Raw genomic sequence first — 14,825 nt, forward strand, 5'->3', positions numbered from 1 at the left:
AAAGTCTTCCAGGATCCCATGGCTGCAGGGGCCTAAGCACTGTAATGAAGTACTAAGAGTAGTTCCAGCAAGTAAAATGAAATTTAAACACCCTCAGGAGACCTGGAACAAATTAAAAATTAAAGTAATTGGGGTAGGGATAAGCAACTCTCCTTTGCAATATTTGAATACCACAGTCTCAAGACAGAGGTCAGAGGCTAGAACAGATCACAACAAGGTAAGTCTGAACCGCCGTGTCAGAACTGCACGTGACAGCCAGATGGATCAGAGCTCTGCAGGATGAGCTCCTGGCTCAGCCGTGAGGAGCTCAGGGTTCTAGCAGCAATATATTCCAAACAGAATGAAAATTACAGGAACTTGTAAAGGCCGTAAGGCTTTGATACTGGAAAAGACAAAGAAACACAGTAATAGTGAAGAGCAGTAAGAGTACAAACCTTTATTAAAAATAAGATCCTATAAAACATAATAGGAAAGCAAAGGCCTTTTTCCACTCACTTCCTCCCTGCACACTTCAGTTGCTTCAAGTTACTTTTCATGGCATGAGTCCTTTATGAAGGATGAGGAGTTACAGCAAAATCTACGCTGGAAAACAAGGATCTGGGCCAAGAAAAACAACTGCATCTGTGAGAAGGCAGACACTTCAGAGCATTTGTAAGTTGCCAGGGGTGGGGAGATCAGAGCTGTCACAGGACCCTTCCGCACCTGGAAGAAAGAGAATTTGGGATGTTGATCAGCTCACACCTCCCCGAGCAGACCACTCAAGGCCGAGTGCTCCACCTTACCTCGAGAGCTCCGCATCACTGCACCAGCCTGTAGGTGATGTAGCGGCCCGCGGTCTCACTGGGTCTTATGATCTTCACTACCTGGAAGGCCGGCAGAAGGAACTCGTGAGGGAGGGAAGCTGGTGGCAACTTTCCCCTGCCTGACACACGCGCGTGCACTCACACCCAGAAGGGACACAAAGCCACAGCACTCGGCAGCCACTGGGACAGCCGGTGCTGAGCTCCCTCCCTGCAGCTGGGGCACAGCAGACAGGGGGTGGCAGAGTTTGGGGTTGGTGTCACAGCTGCTGGCTGTTGGCAGCTGGTTCCACAGGCAGCCAGGACTGTCCCCAGCGCTATCTGCTGGCCAGAAGCCTGCTTGGCTTACACATCCCAAACGAACCCATAACAGCTTTTATATTTGAATGAGACCCTTCTTGTCTCTAGAGTTCTGAAGTACCGTGCTACCACGGCCCCCTGCCCTGCCCATGGGGCACTGCAGCCTGTTACCACTCTCTTTCTTACCTGACCTCGCTTTATCCCGAAGTACCGGGCCACAGGATCCCCAGCCTGTATCCTTGGGAGCTGGTTCTCCCTCAGCTTACTGCACAGAGTCAAGGAGAAGCTCCACCAGCACAACAAGCACGTGGCCCAGGTGCCCCTTTGTTCTGAGGCCAGGCACAGCTACCAGAAGAAAGCAATAAACTGTCACAGGCAGATGTTTTCATTTGCGGCCCAAAGCAAGCATGCATCACACCCAGACAGGAAGGGAAGGAACAAACAAAGGATACTATCTGGCCAGCAGCTCGGTTACTTCTTCTTTTGTCATGACGACATGCTCTGGGACCAACTGTAAACAACAGAAGAGAGAGAGATTGCAAGACCAGAAATTCTGAGACAGCAGTTGTCTCCTCACAGTGGCGGGACAAGCAATGTGCAGGGAAGGAAGAGAACTACAGAGCCCGGCCTTCCAACCAAGGGGAGGTCTCTCAGAGCAGCCTGAGCCACAGCTCAGCATGAGACCGACCGTCCCACTCGTGCTCTGCTGCCCAGCACCGCTCACCTCGTGTTCCGTGATGTTGATCAAAAGCTCCTGCTGCAGGAACTGCTCCAGGATGTACTTGGGAGCCATATCCACGAGGGACTGAGGAGGAAGAAACAAGTCAGGCCGCACACTGCTCTAGGACAACCCCACCTGTGTTTGGACCAGCCAGCTGCGAGCGTGGTATCGCTGTCCTTGTGCTCGCACGGGTATGGTTACACATACAGAGAGCAAACAGAGCTCTTGGTATCTCCGTTTCTCTCCCCAGCCCCTCGACTACTCATGGTCTGCCATTTATTCTGCAGCCAGAACCCGCTGTTCTATTTAAAGACCCCAAGAGCCTGCGTTAAGGTACGACGGCCTTCTGTGAAAGATTTTCTCTGGGTGAAAATTCGAGGTTTCTGTCAACCAAAAGCAATGCTGAGAAACAGAAACAAAGCACCCCCGGCTCGCGACAGCCGAGCCGCCAGGAGCGCCGCCTCGGTACCTGCTTGGCCGAGGGCGTCATGCCCTGCTGCACCACGATCAGCGCCCTGGTGATGTTCTCCTCCTGCATGCGCTGGCAGTACATCTTGATCGTCTTGATGCCGACCTTGGGCTCCTCTGCGGACGAGACGGACCCGGGGGCTACAAACCCAGCCCCGGGGCTACGAACCCGGCCCCCCCTCCCCCCGGCCCGGCCCGGCAGCTCACCGGGGAAGAAGACGAACATCTGGTCCGTGGGGTCGTCGTTGTGCGCCACCAGCACCGTGAGGTCGGTGCGGCGCGGGCGGCCCTCGCTGGGCTTGTCGCCGAACTGCGCCTTGAACTCCTCCAGCGTCTGGTCCAGCTCGTCCTGCGTCACCAGGTAGCCGCGGTCGTGGCACAGCTGCGGGGGCGGCGGCGGGGTGAGGCGGGGGGACACGACACGACACGGCCCGGCCCCGAGGCCCCCAGGCCCCGAGGCCCCCAGGCCCCGAGGCCCCCAGGCCCCCAGGCCCCCAGGCCCCCAGGCCCCCAGGCCCCCAGGCCCCCAGGCCCCCAGGCCCCCAGGCCCCCAGGCCCCCAGGCCCCCAGGCCCCCAGGCCCCGCGGCCCCCAGGCCCCGCGGCCCCCAGGCCCCGCGGCCCCCAGGCCCCGCGGCCCCCAGGCCCCGCGGCCCCCAGGCCCCGCGGCCCCCAGGCCCCACCTGCATGATGGTTTTGCGGATCTTCCACAGCCGGTACGTCTCCTCCTCGTCGTCCATGCTGCCGCCGAGGCCCCCGGGCTGCCCCCCGCGACAGGCGGGGCTGCCCCGCAGCGGGGGCCTCAGCTGCGGGGAGAGGGGGGTGCTGGGAGTTGTAGTCCGCCCGCTCGAGGCCCCGCCCCTCCCCCGTGCCATCTCGTTGTTCTATTGGTCAGCCTCGCTGTCCGTCAGGCGGCCGGCCCCGCCCCCTCACCCCGCGGGCGCTGAGTGGCGGAGAGGCGGCGGGGGGCGGGGCCGGGGGCGGGGCGCCATGGGCTGGGGCTGGGGCTGGGGCTGGGGCCGGGCGCTGCGGCGCGGGGCGGCGGCGGCGGCGGCGGGAGCGGGACGGAGCATGGTGAGGGGGGGGCACGGCCTGGGCCCGGCGGGGGGCGCGGGGCGGGGGGAGAACGGGGCCCAGCGGGACCCAGCGGGACCCAGCGGGGCCCAACGGGGCCCAACGGGGCCGGCGGCTGACGCGTGCCGCGGCCCCGCAGTGCGCCCAGGCGGACGACTGGCGCTCGGCCAAGGCCATCTACGACTTCCACGCCCGGGACATCGACGGCAACGATGTGGCCTTGGAGAAGTACAGGTACGGCGGCCTCCCCCCGGGCGGCCTCAACGCCCCCCGGGGCAGCCTCAACCCCCCCCAGGCGGCCTCCCCCCGGGGCAGGCTCACCCCCACAGGCAGCCTCCGACCCCACCCCCCCCCGGTCAGCCTCAACCCTGGCAGCCTCCCCCCGGGGCAGCCTCAACCCCCCCCAGGCGGCCTCCAGCCCCGGTCAGCCTCCCCCCGGGGCAGCCTCACCCCCACAGGCAGCCTCCCTCCTCCCCCGTCCCCCCCTGCCCCAGTCAGCCTCCCCCCGTCCCACGCCGCCTCTCCGCCGTCCCCCAGGGGCTACGTGTGCATCATCACCAACGTAGCCTCCAAATGAGGGAAAACCGCCGTGAACTACACTCAGCTGGTCGACCTGCACGCCCGCTACGCTGAGAGGGGTTTACGCATCCTGGGCTTTCCCTGCAACCAGTTCGGGAAGCAGGTACGTGGGGAGGGGGCGCGGCGTCCTCCTGACCTTGGGGCCGCGAGGATTTGTGCTTGGAGTCGCCCGCTTCACCCGAGGGCTTTGCTTTTTGTTTTGCTTCCTCAGGAGCCCGGGGACAACGCACAGATTAAGGCGTTTGCTGAGAACTACGGGGTGAAGTTCGACATGTTCAGCAAGATCGATGTGAATGGGGACGACGCCCACCCCCTGTGGAAGTGGATGAAGGAGCAGCCCAAGGGAAGAGGCACCCTGGGCAAGTGAGTGCGGGGAGGGCGCTGCGGAAAGCGGCCGGCCCCGTAGCGAGGGGGCCTGGCTGCAGCGGGGAAGGTTTTTGTGTCTCACCCCTGTTTTTTCTCTCCTAGCGCCATAAAGTGGAACTTCACTAAGGTAGGATTGCGCCGCCTTCTCCTGGACCACGCGGGGGTCACATCCTTACCCGTGGGGGTGGTGAGGAGCACCCGGAGCGCTGCAGGGAGCGGGGTCCTTGTGGCCCGGCCCTGCTCTGGGATGTGTGGGAGTGCCCTGAGGGCACAGATCCCCGCTGCACGGCCGCTCTGCCATCCCCCACGGCTGCAGTGCCTGGGTCAGGGCCAGGCTCACCCGTGTGGGCGCTGCTTTGCTTCCACAGTTCCTCATCAACCGGGAGGGCCAAGTGGTGAAGAGATACAGCCCTATGGAGGATCCCTACGTAAGTGCTGCCCACGTGGTCGCTGTTTGGGCTTTGCCTGCCCCGTGGCATCAGGGAAAGCGGGCGCCCGGCACACAGGTTCCAGGCAGGGCGCAGGGGGCTTCTGGCGTGTTCTCGGGGCAACGGTGCTCTCGCTGTGATGCTCCTTCTTTGTTACAGGTCATCGAGAAGGACCTGCCCTCCTACCTCTAGACCTGCTCCTCTCACCTGCGCTGTCTCGTGCCCAGCACTGACCCTCCTGCTCCCTGGGGACTCTTCTCACCCAGCACAAATGATGGTCTGTCTTCAAGCCAGCTTGCTGGTGAGGCAGACCTGAAGATTTGGCGTGCACCTGCTGGAAGAAGGCTTCGCAGGGGCAGTGGCCTCTGCTGGGCAGCCCGTTCCTGTAGGCACAAAACAGCACCTGACGTTCCCTTGCAATAAATGTACTAGAAATGAGTGGTTGTGTGTCTGTGTGCGTGGCGGTGGGGCTGGAGCTGCTGCGCTGCCCCCCTGCACCTCGGGGACTGAGACCTTACACAACTCCTGCGCCAGCTCACCAGAGCCCAGCAGGGATAATCCTCATTAGTGCTGACAGGGGAATTAATTACACACAAAGCCTGGGTCAACAGGAGCCCCGAGGGGCTCACACAAGAAAAGCCAAAGCAGGGAGGAGCGTGGCTGTGGGGAGCCCCTGGGGGGATCTGTCCCGCTGCCTGCACCTGGGTGGAATCCTGCTGCACCACAAACCACAGGGCAGCTCCCAAGAGGAGAAAGATTTCTCTGCTAAAACAAGGAGGAGCTGGGGCAGGCTCGAGGCAAGAGTCTGGGCGAGCAGCAGCACCCCAGTGACCCCAATACCAAAGTGCCCAGTTCGGTGGCGCAAGATCCACCCAGACAAAATTACTGCAAAACAAAACCCGGTCCTGTTGGGACACGGTGAAATCCCACACGTAGCTGGGGATGGGGCTGCGGTGCCAAGCCCTGTCCCTGTGTGGCACGGGGGAAGGCGGGGAGCAGAGGGGGATGAGCCCTGGGGTCCCCCACATGAAGCGGGGCCGCGAGGAGGCTGGGGGGCTCCTATTTACCGCCCACCCCCTGCTCAGGAGCTGCCCCCCAGCCCCACGGGGCCCTGCCACACGCTCGCGACGCCCGGCCGCAGTTGCGCAAGGCGAGGCACGAGTTGCTGCTGGGTGCTGAGCCCGCTGGCCCCGCGCTGTCTGGGGTAAAGATCAGGAGCAGCGCTGCCAGGCAGAGCTGTCCCAGCGCCGCAGCAGCTCGTGGCCGAACAAGGGCTCCTTTATCAGCGTTGTGCACAGCAAAGCCGGGGGAGAAGGCACACGGCCTCTGAGGCAGAGGCCGGCCTCCAGGCTGGCTCAGGGAGGATCCCCCCCGAGGCCCCAAGGGGCAGGGGGGAGGCTCGGGTCGGCGTCCTCGGTGCCCCTGGTTTGGGGCCACGGGGGCAAGGCTACACCTGGGGACGGACGGACGGACAGACAGAGAGCTGGCACTTCCAGAAACCGCCTTACGTGGCTTCCTTTGCATTTTTACTGAGCAGAATGAAAAATGATCCTTCCGAAGCAAGTAGAAAATTCAGGAATTATTAGTCGAAGGCACATATTCTAAAAAAATCTCTTTACATATATACATCTCAATTAATTATAAATACACATAGAAAAACAAAGGCAAACAACAAGCGGATTAAAAAGTGCTAACAAAAAGGTGTGAGGGAAGGAGAAAAGGGACTCATTTAAAAATACATACAATCAGTAGGACAACTGCATAATAATTTAGTTAAAAGATATCGTTACATATTATTAACCCTGACAAAAACACAGGATCGGGGCAGGGAAGGACTTCCTTGAAGGTGCTCTGTCTCTCCAGAAATCAGGGAGGGAAAATTGCATATATTTTAAAACCATACGTTAGAGCCACCAGGTCAGACTCGGGGCAGTGGTGGCGAAGTGGCTGGCGGAGGGTGCCTAGAGCGAGAATCCCTCGTCGCGATTCCTGAGTTTAACCTCTCTGAGCTGGGTTTCCTCGGCATCCCTTTCCCTCGGCGCCGAGGATTCGGCAAGCGCCAAGCGAGCGAACCGGGACGTGGCGAGGCCGGGGCCTCTCCTCGAGTGTTGTGAACCGGGAAATATTTTAAATAGAGGCCGGGGAAGGGGAGAGCCTTGCTCTTGCTCTGCTCAGGACTCGAACAGGCTGCCGCTCGCCCCGAGGCTGGCGGAGGCAGGAGCGGGGCTGGCCGCGAGCAGAAGCTGCGCAGTAGCTCCCGGGGCAGCAGCCGGGGGCTCCCCTCTTTGGCGCGGGCTGTGAGGTAAGGAGGGTCCCTCGCACGGTAAAACAGCGGGGCGGGGGGCTGCGGGGAGGCGATGCCAGCTGGGGGAAGGAGAAGCCCCCACACGAAGGGCAGGGAGCAGTCTTACCGCGTCGGGCAGGCAGCTCCTGCCCCCAGTGACCCAAAGCGAACGGGGCTCCCGGACAGCCCCGCAGCCCAGGGGGTCGCAGCTCCCTGCCTGGACGAGGGGCTCATCCGGGCACACAAAGCTCCAGCCCCATCACGACTGACCTGGCAGGGGGACCCCGGCGGAGGCCTCTCCGGGCTGGGCCTCCCTTCCCCAGGTCCTCGCTGAGGAAGGGCCGGGCCAGCCGGGGCAGGTCTCGCGTCCTTCCCCTGGAAAGGTCCTGGTGCAGCTCCCAGGAAACACCTAGGTGACTCGAGGCAGAGAAAAACAGGGCAGCGGGGAGGCTCGCAGGGGAGATCCCGGCCTGGAGCACTCCTGCCAGCAGGCAGCTTCCCGGCAGACTCCTTAGGTTAGGCAGAGAAAACAAAAAGAACTTCCCCGGGACCCGCCGAGGCGCGATGCTGCTGGAGCAGGGGTGGTGGCAGAGGAGGCCAGAGGCGACCTCTGTCCCGGGGAGAGGGCAGCTCGCCCGGCCCTGCCGGCCGGGTGCTGCGGGAGAGGCAGGCGGGCTGCCTGGGGCAGTGCTTTGCAAAGCAGACCTTTGCTCTTTGGTATCAGAGGTTGGGTTTGCAGCATGAGCAGCGATACCGCGCGTCCCTGGTGCTCCCCAGGGACCTCTTCCCTTCTTCAGGGCCGGGCAGCAGCGCTCACCGGGACCAGGAGGGCCCGCTCAGGGGGAGCTGGCCGGGTAAAAGGACAGGGCACGACAGCGAGAAGCTGGGAGAAGCCAGGCTGAAGTGCGGGCTGGCCAGGGGCTGCAGGCAGGCTGACGGGCGCGTGGCCCTGCTGCTCCGGGCAATCCCCGCGTGGTCCCGGTGCAGCCAAGCTCCGACCGACTCCGCAGCTCTGTCAGGGTGCTGACAAACGAGGCAGCACCAGCGCAGCCAGCTCCTGTCCCCTCCTGCAGAGCTCAGGCAGCCCGGAGGCGCCAGCATCTGCCATCCCTGGGGAGGGCAGAGCAGGAGCAGGCGGCTCTGCTTCCCTCTGCTGTTCCTGCACAGAGGGACGGGATCTCCGTGGCTCCCGACCCCCCTGAGCCAGCGCCAACCTTCCCTTCAGCCCAGCCCCCCGGAGCCCAGTGCCGAGCAGCGCAGGGCTGGTGGAAGAGCTGGCACCAGCTGAGGCAGGTGCGCTGTGGTTGGGCACCGGTCTCCAGCTGTTTTGGAGCCGACGTGCTCCTGCCCAGCTCAAGGGGCGGCAGTGGCTGCAGAGCTCTGGGCCGGAGGGCTGGGGAAGGCCCGGCCCGGCTTGGAAACTCAGTAGTCTGCAGGGGGCGGGCAGCGAGGAGGGGGAGCCTCTCCTCAGTCCTGCACGGCACTGACCTTGGAGCAGGACCAGAACACGGCAGAGGCCGTCAGTCCAGATCAGCTGAACCTGGCGGCACTCGACTCCCCCAAGCGTGTTATATACAAATCTATACATGCCTGACTGTATATTATATATAAATAAACTTTGCTTTATACGTTTGGTTTTTTTCTTCCCTCAAAAACAGAAGCGGATCAGTCCAAACCAGCAGGAAAGCCAGGGCTCCCCAGCTCTCATCTCCGCGCCAAAGGATATGGATCCACAGCGGCTGGGCAGCGCCTGGCGCACCCGGCAGGCTCTCAGAAGTCTGGGAAAGGCCCGCTGAACTGGATCACACTCTGGCGCTCCTGGGGGAGCATGTTGTCTTGAGGGGCCCCATTCAACGTCCTCAGCATGTCCTCCAGGATCTCTCTGAAATTGATATTCCCGTCCTGCTGGACAAAATCTTCCTGCTGCTGCTGCTGCAGGGTCTGCAAGGGTCCGGGGTGAGGCAGAGGCAGATGTTCGTGCAGCGAGGAGCTCAGAGGCACGCTCCCCTCCAGGACGGGGTCGGGGCTCTTGAAGGCAGAAAGGTGGCTGAAGCCGAAGGGCAATCTGTGCTGCTGGTGTGGCTGGAGCACGGGCTCCGAGGGGAAGCACAAAGCGCTGGGCTCTGGGTTCATCACCACGTCGGGAATGCTGTTGCTGGGAGGGCTGTAGGTCAGGTCCAGGATCTCGTCCTGGCGCAGGGAGTGCCTGGGCAGGGGGACCCTGGGCCCGCTCTGCGTGAGGTCCAGGGGCTGCTGCAGGACGTGCAGCGGCAGGGAGAACTGCGGGCTCTGCTCTTGGGCCTGGAGGAGTCGGTTGTGCTTCCGCTTCACGTTCTCGTCCATCTGCTTCAGCTCCTCCAGCACCTTACGGACACAGCTCTCGGGGATCTTTATCCCTAGGGGAGGAATGCGCATCAGTGCCTCAGCTCCCCCCAGCCCTCACTGGGTGCTTGCAGGCTGGGACGCGGCCCTGTTCCAGAGAGGAACCTTGGCGCTGGGCAGCTGGACCCCTTCCCCTTTCTGAAAGGTCCTGTCCCCGCTCCCTTCCCCGCACTTCACCCACCGACTTGTTTCTTCTTCTCCTTGGTCTTGAGGCGGACGATCTGCAGGTAGCTGGTGTTGGTGATGTCTGCCATGATGCTGGCAATCTTGCTCCAGACCCGCAGCAGGGCCCCGCACAGCATGTAGTAGTGACGCAGCCGCATGCCCTGGAAGCACTCCTTCCCCTCCTGGATCAGCTTGCAGCTCCTGTTCCTTCAGTCCAAAGGGGGAGAAAACAATCTGAATCGGCACGGCAGAGCGCTGCCCTCCCCGGTGTGGCCCTTCCCTGCGGCCACAGCCCAGAGCCCGTCCCCAGCACCCAGGGGTGCAGGACGGGCCTCCCGCTCCGGGAAGGTTTGGGCCGCACATCCCTTACCAGACAGCATGGTTGCACTTCTTCAAGGAGAATTGGTAACAGCTCTCCCAGTGTTCCTTGGCTTCCTCGGGCAGCACCTGCAGAAGAAGAGCCAGTTACAGACAGAGGTTGGGATTTTCCTCTGCCCAACACCCAGCTCACACTTCAAATGCAGGGCTTGGTGTCAGGACACCCAGATGCTACCACCACAGCTCTGCCTGACCCCCAACGGGGCTACGAGGGGTCCTAAAAGGGTTCTGGTAAACGTCCTCAGACACCCCTGCCCAGAGGAAGGTGCTCGTTGCTCTCCCCGTGCGGCAGGGCTCCCACCTACCCGTCGGTACTTCTTGTGCAGACTGTCCAGGCTCTCGGGCTGGCTCTGCTTCCCAATATTGGGCTTGTAGAGGATGAAGTTCTTCCCACGGCTCTGCTCTGCCAGCAGGCAGGTGTGCTTGCTGCCCCGCGTCTGTGGGGGTAGAGCCGATGGTTACAGTCACAGCCTCTCTGCCCAGCGCCCCTCCACGTTGGAGGTTTTTGGAGGCATCTCCCAGCCCCCAGCACGAGGTCAGACAGACCGAGGGCCTCTGACAGCCACAGACCTTCCCCAAGGAGCCATCCTTCGAGCTGAGGTGCCACGCTGTCAGAGCCCAGGGACCTACCTTGTAGGAGAGGTAGAACCCGTCGAAAGATCCCGTCAGTTTGAGCGACTTCTCATAAGCTTCCTCCCACTTTAGGCCCCTGTCGACGCTGATCTAAATGGAGACACACAGGGATTCTGTAACTTCAGAGCGCAGGACAAGCCCACCGATGTGTCTCACAAATCACACCCTCAGCCGCCTGGAAGCAGGCTCTGTGCCAGGCTACACTCCGGGGCACGGCAGCCCTGTGGGAGCAGGGCAGGGCCTCTCTTTGCTTCCTCTGTGCAATTGCCAGCCTCAGCAAACTGCTCATGACCAGGGTGAACGTGACACAAACATGACACAGCCACGAGGCAGGGACCCGGCAGCTCACAGCCCCAGCCTGGGAAGCACTGGAGAAGACCGGACTGCAGCGACAGCTGCACAGGCTGCCTACCTTATAAAACACGACCTGCCCATCCTGCGGGTGCCCAGGGGTCAGGAAGACCTCCTTGCTCTCCTCGTAGATCTCATCCACTCCTGGGGCTAAATCTGTAGCACGAGGAAAGACCAAAACACATGTAAGAACCATTTTCCCACCTTCTCTTCCTGCACAGGGGTTGTAGGAGCTATGCTAAGCGGGGCTGGGACACTGAAGCACCTGCGAAGGCCACGGGGACAGCGCAGGCTGCAACAGCCAGTGGTCAGTACAGGGAGGAGCAGGGAACCGCAGGGTGCAGTAGGAAGAGGTATGATCACCCCTCTTTCTCCTTACCTAGGATGCCCATGTCGTATTTGCCCTCCTTCTTGTCCTTTTCAATCAGATAGTCAAAGGTATCAGAGAAATACTGGAACAGCATGTTCTGCTTGTCCACCTCCAGACCCAGGATCCGGTTCAGGAACTTGGTGATGGAGCAGTCTGCAAGGGCACGGCGGGTCAGGGAAGGCGGCAGAGCTGGGCACGGCACCGACCAGCACGCTCCCGAAGAGACCCGACGAGCAAAGCCCCTTCCCTTCCTGATGGCAGCACAGCACCAAGGCACAGGAGAGCACCCAGAGGGCTGTTCCTCCAGGCTGTCAGCTGCGAAACGTGCTCTGCAGCGTGAGCTGATCCCCGCAGGACTCTGCCCTCGCGACAGCAGTGCCTTGCTCTGCCCCAGCTGCACAGCAAACCCCTCGAGGCAGTGCCCCGACACCTCTGCCTCCTTCATTTCCCCCTTACATTGGGCAGGAAATGTTTGACACATACCCTTCTCCATTGGGACAGTGCCATACTTCATCTGATTGCAGCAGATCCCCACAGAGATGAGACCTTGCTTCATTTCTGGAAAAACAGAAAGCAGCTTAAGTATTTCAGTGCCAGCCCCAGCAGTCCTGCAGGGCTGCTTCCCCTCCTGCTGTGCCCGTTATTTCACAGTTAAGACTGTCCCATGCCCGTTTTCCCCTTTGCCTGGCAGGGTGGCCAATTGTCCTGCTCACCAGGGAGCTGCTAGGGCAGCGGTGCTGCTCCCTCTCTGAGCTTCCTCAAGCGTCCCAGCCCTGAGACCAACCCAGCCAGCAAGAGAGCAGAAAACCCAGAGCTGATAACATTCTTACCATGGAAAAACACAGCCTCTCTTCTGTCATAGCTCTTCGGCACAGGAACTCTGTTCTCCGTGCGGTTCAGGATAGTGGAAAGAACTCTGTCTAGTGCTTTAGCCCCATACTGCGAAAGGAAACAAGAGTCATGCACGAGAGGAACCCCACACCGGCAGCCCAGCAGCGGGCTGGCTCTGCAGAGCAACCCCACCGACGTGAGGGCTGTGCAAGGGGACGCTGCAGGGCAGGGGCCTCCCCTGTCCCCAGGGGACCAGAGTGCAGGAGCCCACCCCCAGCGCTGCCACCAGCTCCCTCGGGGCAGGGGCTGGTCGCCCAAGTGCCCTTCCAGCTCCCCAGAAGGGTCCAACCCCCAGGATGCGCACGCTGATCATTAACTCAGTCCTGGGTGCTGTACACCGGGCTGCGTTTGTGCTGGGTGCTGCTGCTGCTAGGCCAGGTCCTGCCTGTAGATGCCAGCAGTGATCTTCCCATCCCTGGCTGCTACCGAAGGCACTCGCCAACTGCTTCGACCCCTCTTTGGCTGAGCTGCCCTGAAAACAGCTGCGAGTTACCTTATTCTCGAAGTTGTACTTGCTGAGGTCTCGGGACTCGGTGGCCCTTCGGTCTCCATGAGTTAAGGCACCCTAGGAGGACAAACAAAGCACAGAGTTCTTACTTTTAGCTGATGCAAAACACCTGGGAAGGATGGCCCGAGTCAGTCTCAGAAGAGGTCAGGACACGAATGTGCTGTGGGCAGGCAGAGATTGTCTAGAATACTGAGACTTTACCGAAGTATTTGGGGATTTATCAGAAGGGAATTGAAATGAAACAGACTAATTAGTTATTCCATTAATTATTCCATTGGCTTTCCGGAAATTCATGGGTGTATGCTCCTGTAACAGCGCGGGGGGAATTCCAACATCTGGAGTTGGGTTCTGCTTCCCCGAAAAGCCTCCTGTTCCCTTGGTTACACGTTCTTCACTTCCCTTCCCAAATCCCAGGATGTTAAAGGCCTTCTGCATTGCACCACGGCAATGCCTGCAGTCAGGGGGTGATGCAATCCCTCGTACCAGTTACACAGGCCATGCCAGCAGAAGCACCAAAATGGAAGCCATTCGGAAAGAACTGGAACTGACGCATTAACTTCTGTAATACAGGGCACTTACTAGACTCTCCAGACGCTTTGCCACGATGGATGCAAACCTCCTCTCCCCAGCCAGCTCAGAGATAAGGAAGACATACTCCGGAGCATAAACCTGGTTCGATCGGTGCGTTCGACCTACAGGGACGTGAGAACAGAGGTGAAAGGAGAGGTTGGTACCTCCTGGCTGGTACGGGAAGAGAAGCTGAGCAGGAGGTGAGAGCTAAAACAACTTTTCACGTCATGCTAGCTTTCAAATGAGATCTTTCTGTGGGGAGAAAGGACAAAGGTACAGTTGCATTCATCACCTTGGTGCTGAGACCTTGTCGGAGTTGAGTTTATAGTCCTTACTCTCTGGGGCTGAGGAGCGACTCCCCAGTTTGAGCTAGGACTTGCACTACTTCTTTTGTGCTCATATACTGAGGCACTGGCCCTTCGTATCCTACAAAGCTTCTACAGGATGGAACAGAAATCCCCAGGCATCCCCTGGCTCGGGAGACTACGTGTGACCTTCCTTTCCAGGGCTGCCCTACGCTTCACGGTCTGCACCATGCTCGGGAAGGAGACTGAGCAAGAACCCTCAGCACTCACCGAACTGCTGGATGGCCCGGTCTGCGCTCCAGGGCAGCTCCAGCGTCATGTGGACCCTGCGCTTCTGGTTTTTCACCCGTCTGTCTGCTTGGAGAGAGATACCTGAGCTGGAAGCCTCGGAGATTATTGCTACAAGCTAAGGGAGAGAAACAACATGTGAGAAGAGGGAGCGAGGCTCCTGGATATTTGCAAAACCGTTACAGGAAGCAGCCAAAAGGCAGCAGCAGCCCATGAAGGGACTCGGGCCTCTTGTCACGCTCCAGCAGGTCAGGCACAGACAGACAGATGCAGAGCCTTGTTGACCTAAGGCTGGCAAGCCAAAAGCATGCACAGACACCCTCCCTTTCCTTCCCCTCTCCATGCACTCACTCCCACGCAGACGTTTGCAGGTTTCCTTGGCTCAGGCCTCACTCACCTTCTCCCCGTTCATGAAACGCTCCTTCTCCTTCAGGTTGACGTGGTCGATAGAGAGGCCCTGCTCTGCACGAGACTCGAACATGACCGAGCCGTCCGGTCTGCAAACCACTCGGCCCTTCCGCCCGGTCATCTGCATGTGCCACACGGGAGAGAGAGAGGCTGTTAGCAGGGAGGACAGACCTGCACAGGGCACCTGTACAGCGTTTAGGAGGTCAATTCCCAGCAGCTTTTTCAGATAGCAAGGAAGGAGAGGAAGCTCTCTTCAAGCGGGAGCTCCCTTTGCTGGTCCCTTTTCCTGTCACCCAGTGCCACCGAAATACACTCTTGATTGGGAAGGATTACCTCAGCCACGTGCTCCGGGCCCCCAAAGTGATTGATGAGTTCATCCAAGGTATTGAGAGGTAGCTCTTTGCCCAGTGCTTTTACTTTTGCTAGGAGGTCCTGCTTCATCTTTTCCACGTGTTCTAGTTCTCTCAGGCCATGCATCTCTTTCTGGGAAGGCAGCATGTGAAAATTACCTGCAGTAAAAGGCAAAAGTTTAAAGCCACCTGGTAAATGCAAATAATC

The 14,825-nt window shown here is 60.2% G+C and overlaps 3 protein-coding genes across 9 annotated transcripts in view; 1 reads left to right on the top strand and 2 right to left on the bottom strand.

Moving 5' to 3' along the window:
• Positions 1 to 408: 408 nt before the first annotated feature.
• Positions 409 to 3,093, bottom strand: POLR2E (RNA polymerase II, I and III subunit E). The gene is made up of 8 exons (XM_080565820.1): positions 2,971 to 3,093; positions 2,497 to 2,671; positions 2,291 to 2,406; positions 1,825 to 1,905; positions 1,553 to 1,611; positions 1,287 to 1,365; positions 783 to 863; positions 409 to 702 (listed from the first exon to the last, which is right to left on the bottom strand). The coding sequence occupies exons 1-7, from the start codon at positions 3,025 to 3,027 to the stop codon at positions 798 to 800; spliced, it is 633 nt and encodes a 210-aa protein (XP_080421946.1). The 5' UTR covers positions 3,028 to 3,093; the 3' UTR covers positions 409 to 702; positions 783 to 797.
• Positions 3,094 to 3,252: 159 nt separating this feature from the next.
• On the top strand, positions 3,253 to 5,172 carry GPX4 (glutathione peroxidase 4). The gene is made up of 7 exons (XM_080565821.1): positions 3,253 to 3,361; positions 3,501 to 3,595; positions 3,899 to 4,043; positions 4,152 to 4,303; positions 4,409 to 4,433; positions 4,675 to 4,734; positions 4,894 to 5,172. The coding sequence occupies exons 1-7, from the start codon at positions 3,278 to 3,280 to the stop codon at positions 4,924 to 4,926; spliced, it is 594 nt and encodes a 197-aa protein (XP_080421947.1). The 5' UTR covers positions 3,253 to 3,277; the 3' UTR covers positions 4,927 to 5,172.
• Positions 5,173 to 8,619: 3,447 nt separating this feature from the next.
• SBNO2 (strawberry notch homolog 2) overlaps positions 8,620 to 14,825 on the bottom strand; it is a 58,148-nt gene continuing 51,942 nt past the window's right edge. For all 7 annotated transcript variants that reach the window (XM_080565804.1, XM_080565806.1, XM_080565803.1 and 4 more), the window contains 14 exons: positions 14,601 to 14,776; positions 14,257 to 14,388; positions 13,842 to 13,977; positions 13,276 to 13,388; positions 12,682 to 12,753; positions 12,128 to 12,236; positions 11,781 to 11,855; positions 11,307 to 11,450; positions 10,989 to 11,083; positions 10,574 to 10,666; positions 10,249 to 10,380; positions 9,936 to 10,012; positions 9,582 to 9,772; positions 8,620 to 9,414 (listed from right to left, as the gene is read on the bottom strand). In XM_080565804.1, coding sequence (XP_080421930.1) covers positions 8,789 to 9,414; positions 9,582 to 9,772; positions 9,936 to 10,012; positions 10,249 to 10,380; positions 10,574 to 10,666; positions 10,989 to 11,083; positions 11,307 to 11,450; positions 11,781 to 11,855; positions 12,128 to 12,236; positions 12,682 to 12,753; positions 13,276 to 13,388; positions 13,842 to 13,977; positions 14,257 to 14,388; positions 14,601 to 14,776 — 2,171 coding nt within the window. In that variant the 3' untranslated portion in view covers positions 8,620 to 8,788. The remainder of the gene's footprint in view (positions 9,415 to 9,581; positions 9,773 to 9,935; positions 10,013 to 10,248; positions 10,381 to 10,573; positions 10,667 to 10,988; positions 11,084 to 11,306; positions 11,451 to 11,780; positions 11,856 to 12,127; positions 12,237 to 12,681; positions 12,754 to 13,275; positions 13,389 to 13,841; positions 13,978 to 14,256; positions 14,389 to 14,600; positions 14,777 to 14,825) is intronic.

This window comes from Anser brachyrhynchus (assembly GCF_964034855.1).
Source record: "Anser brachyrhynchus genome assembly, chromosome: 23".
NCBI lineage: Eukaryota > Metazoa > Chordata > Aves > Anseriformes > Anatidae > Anser > Anser brachyrhynchus.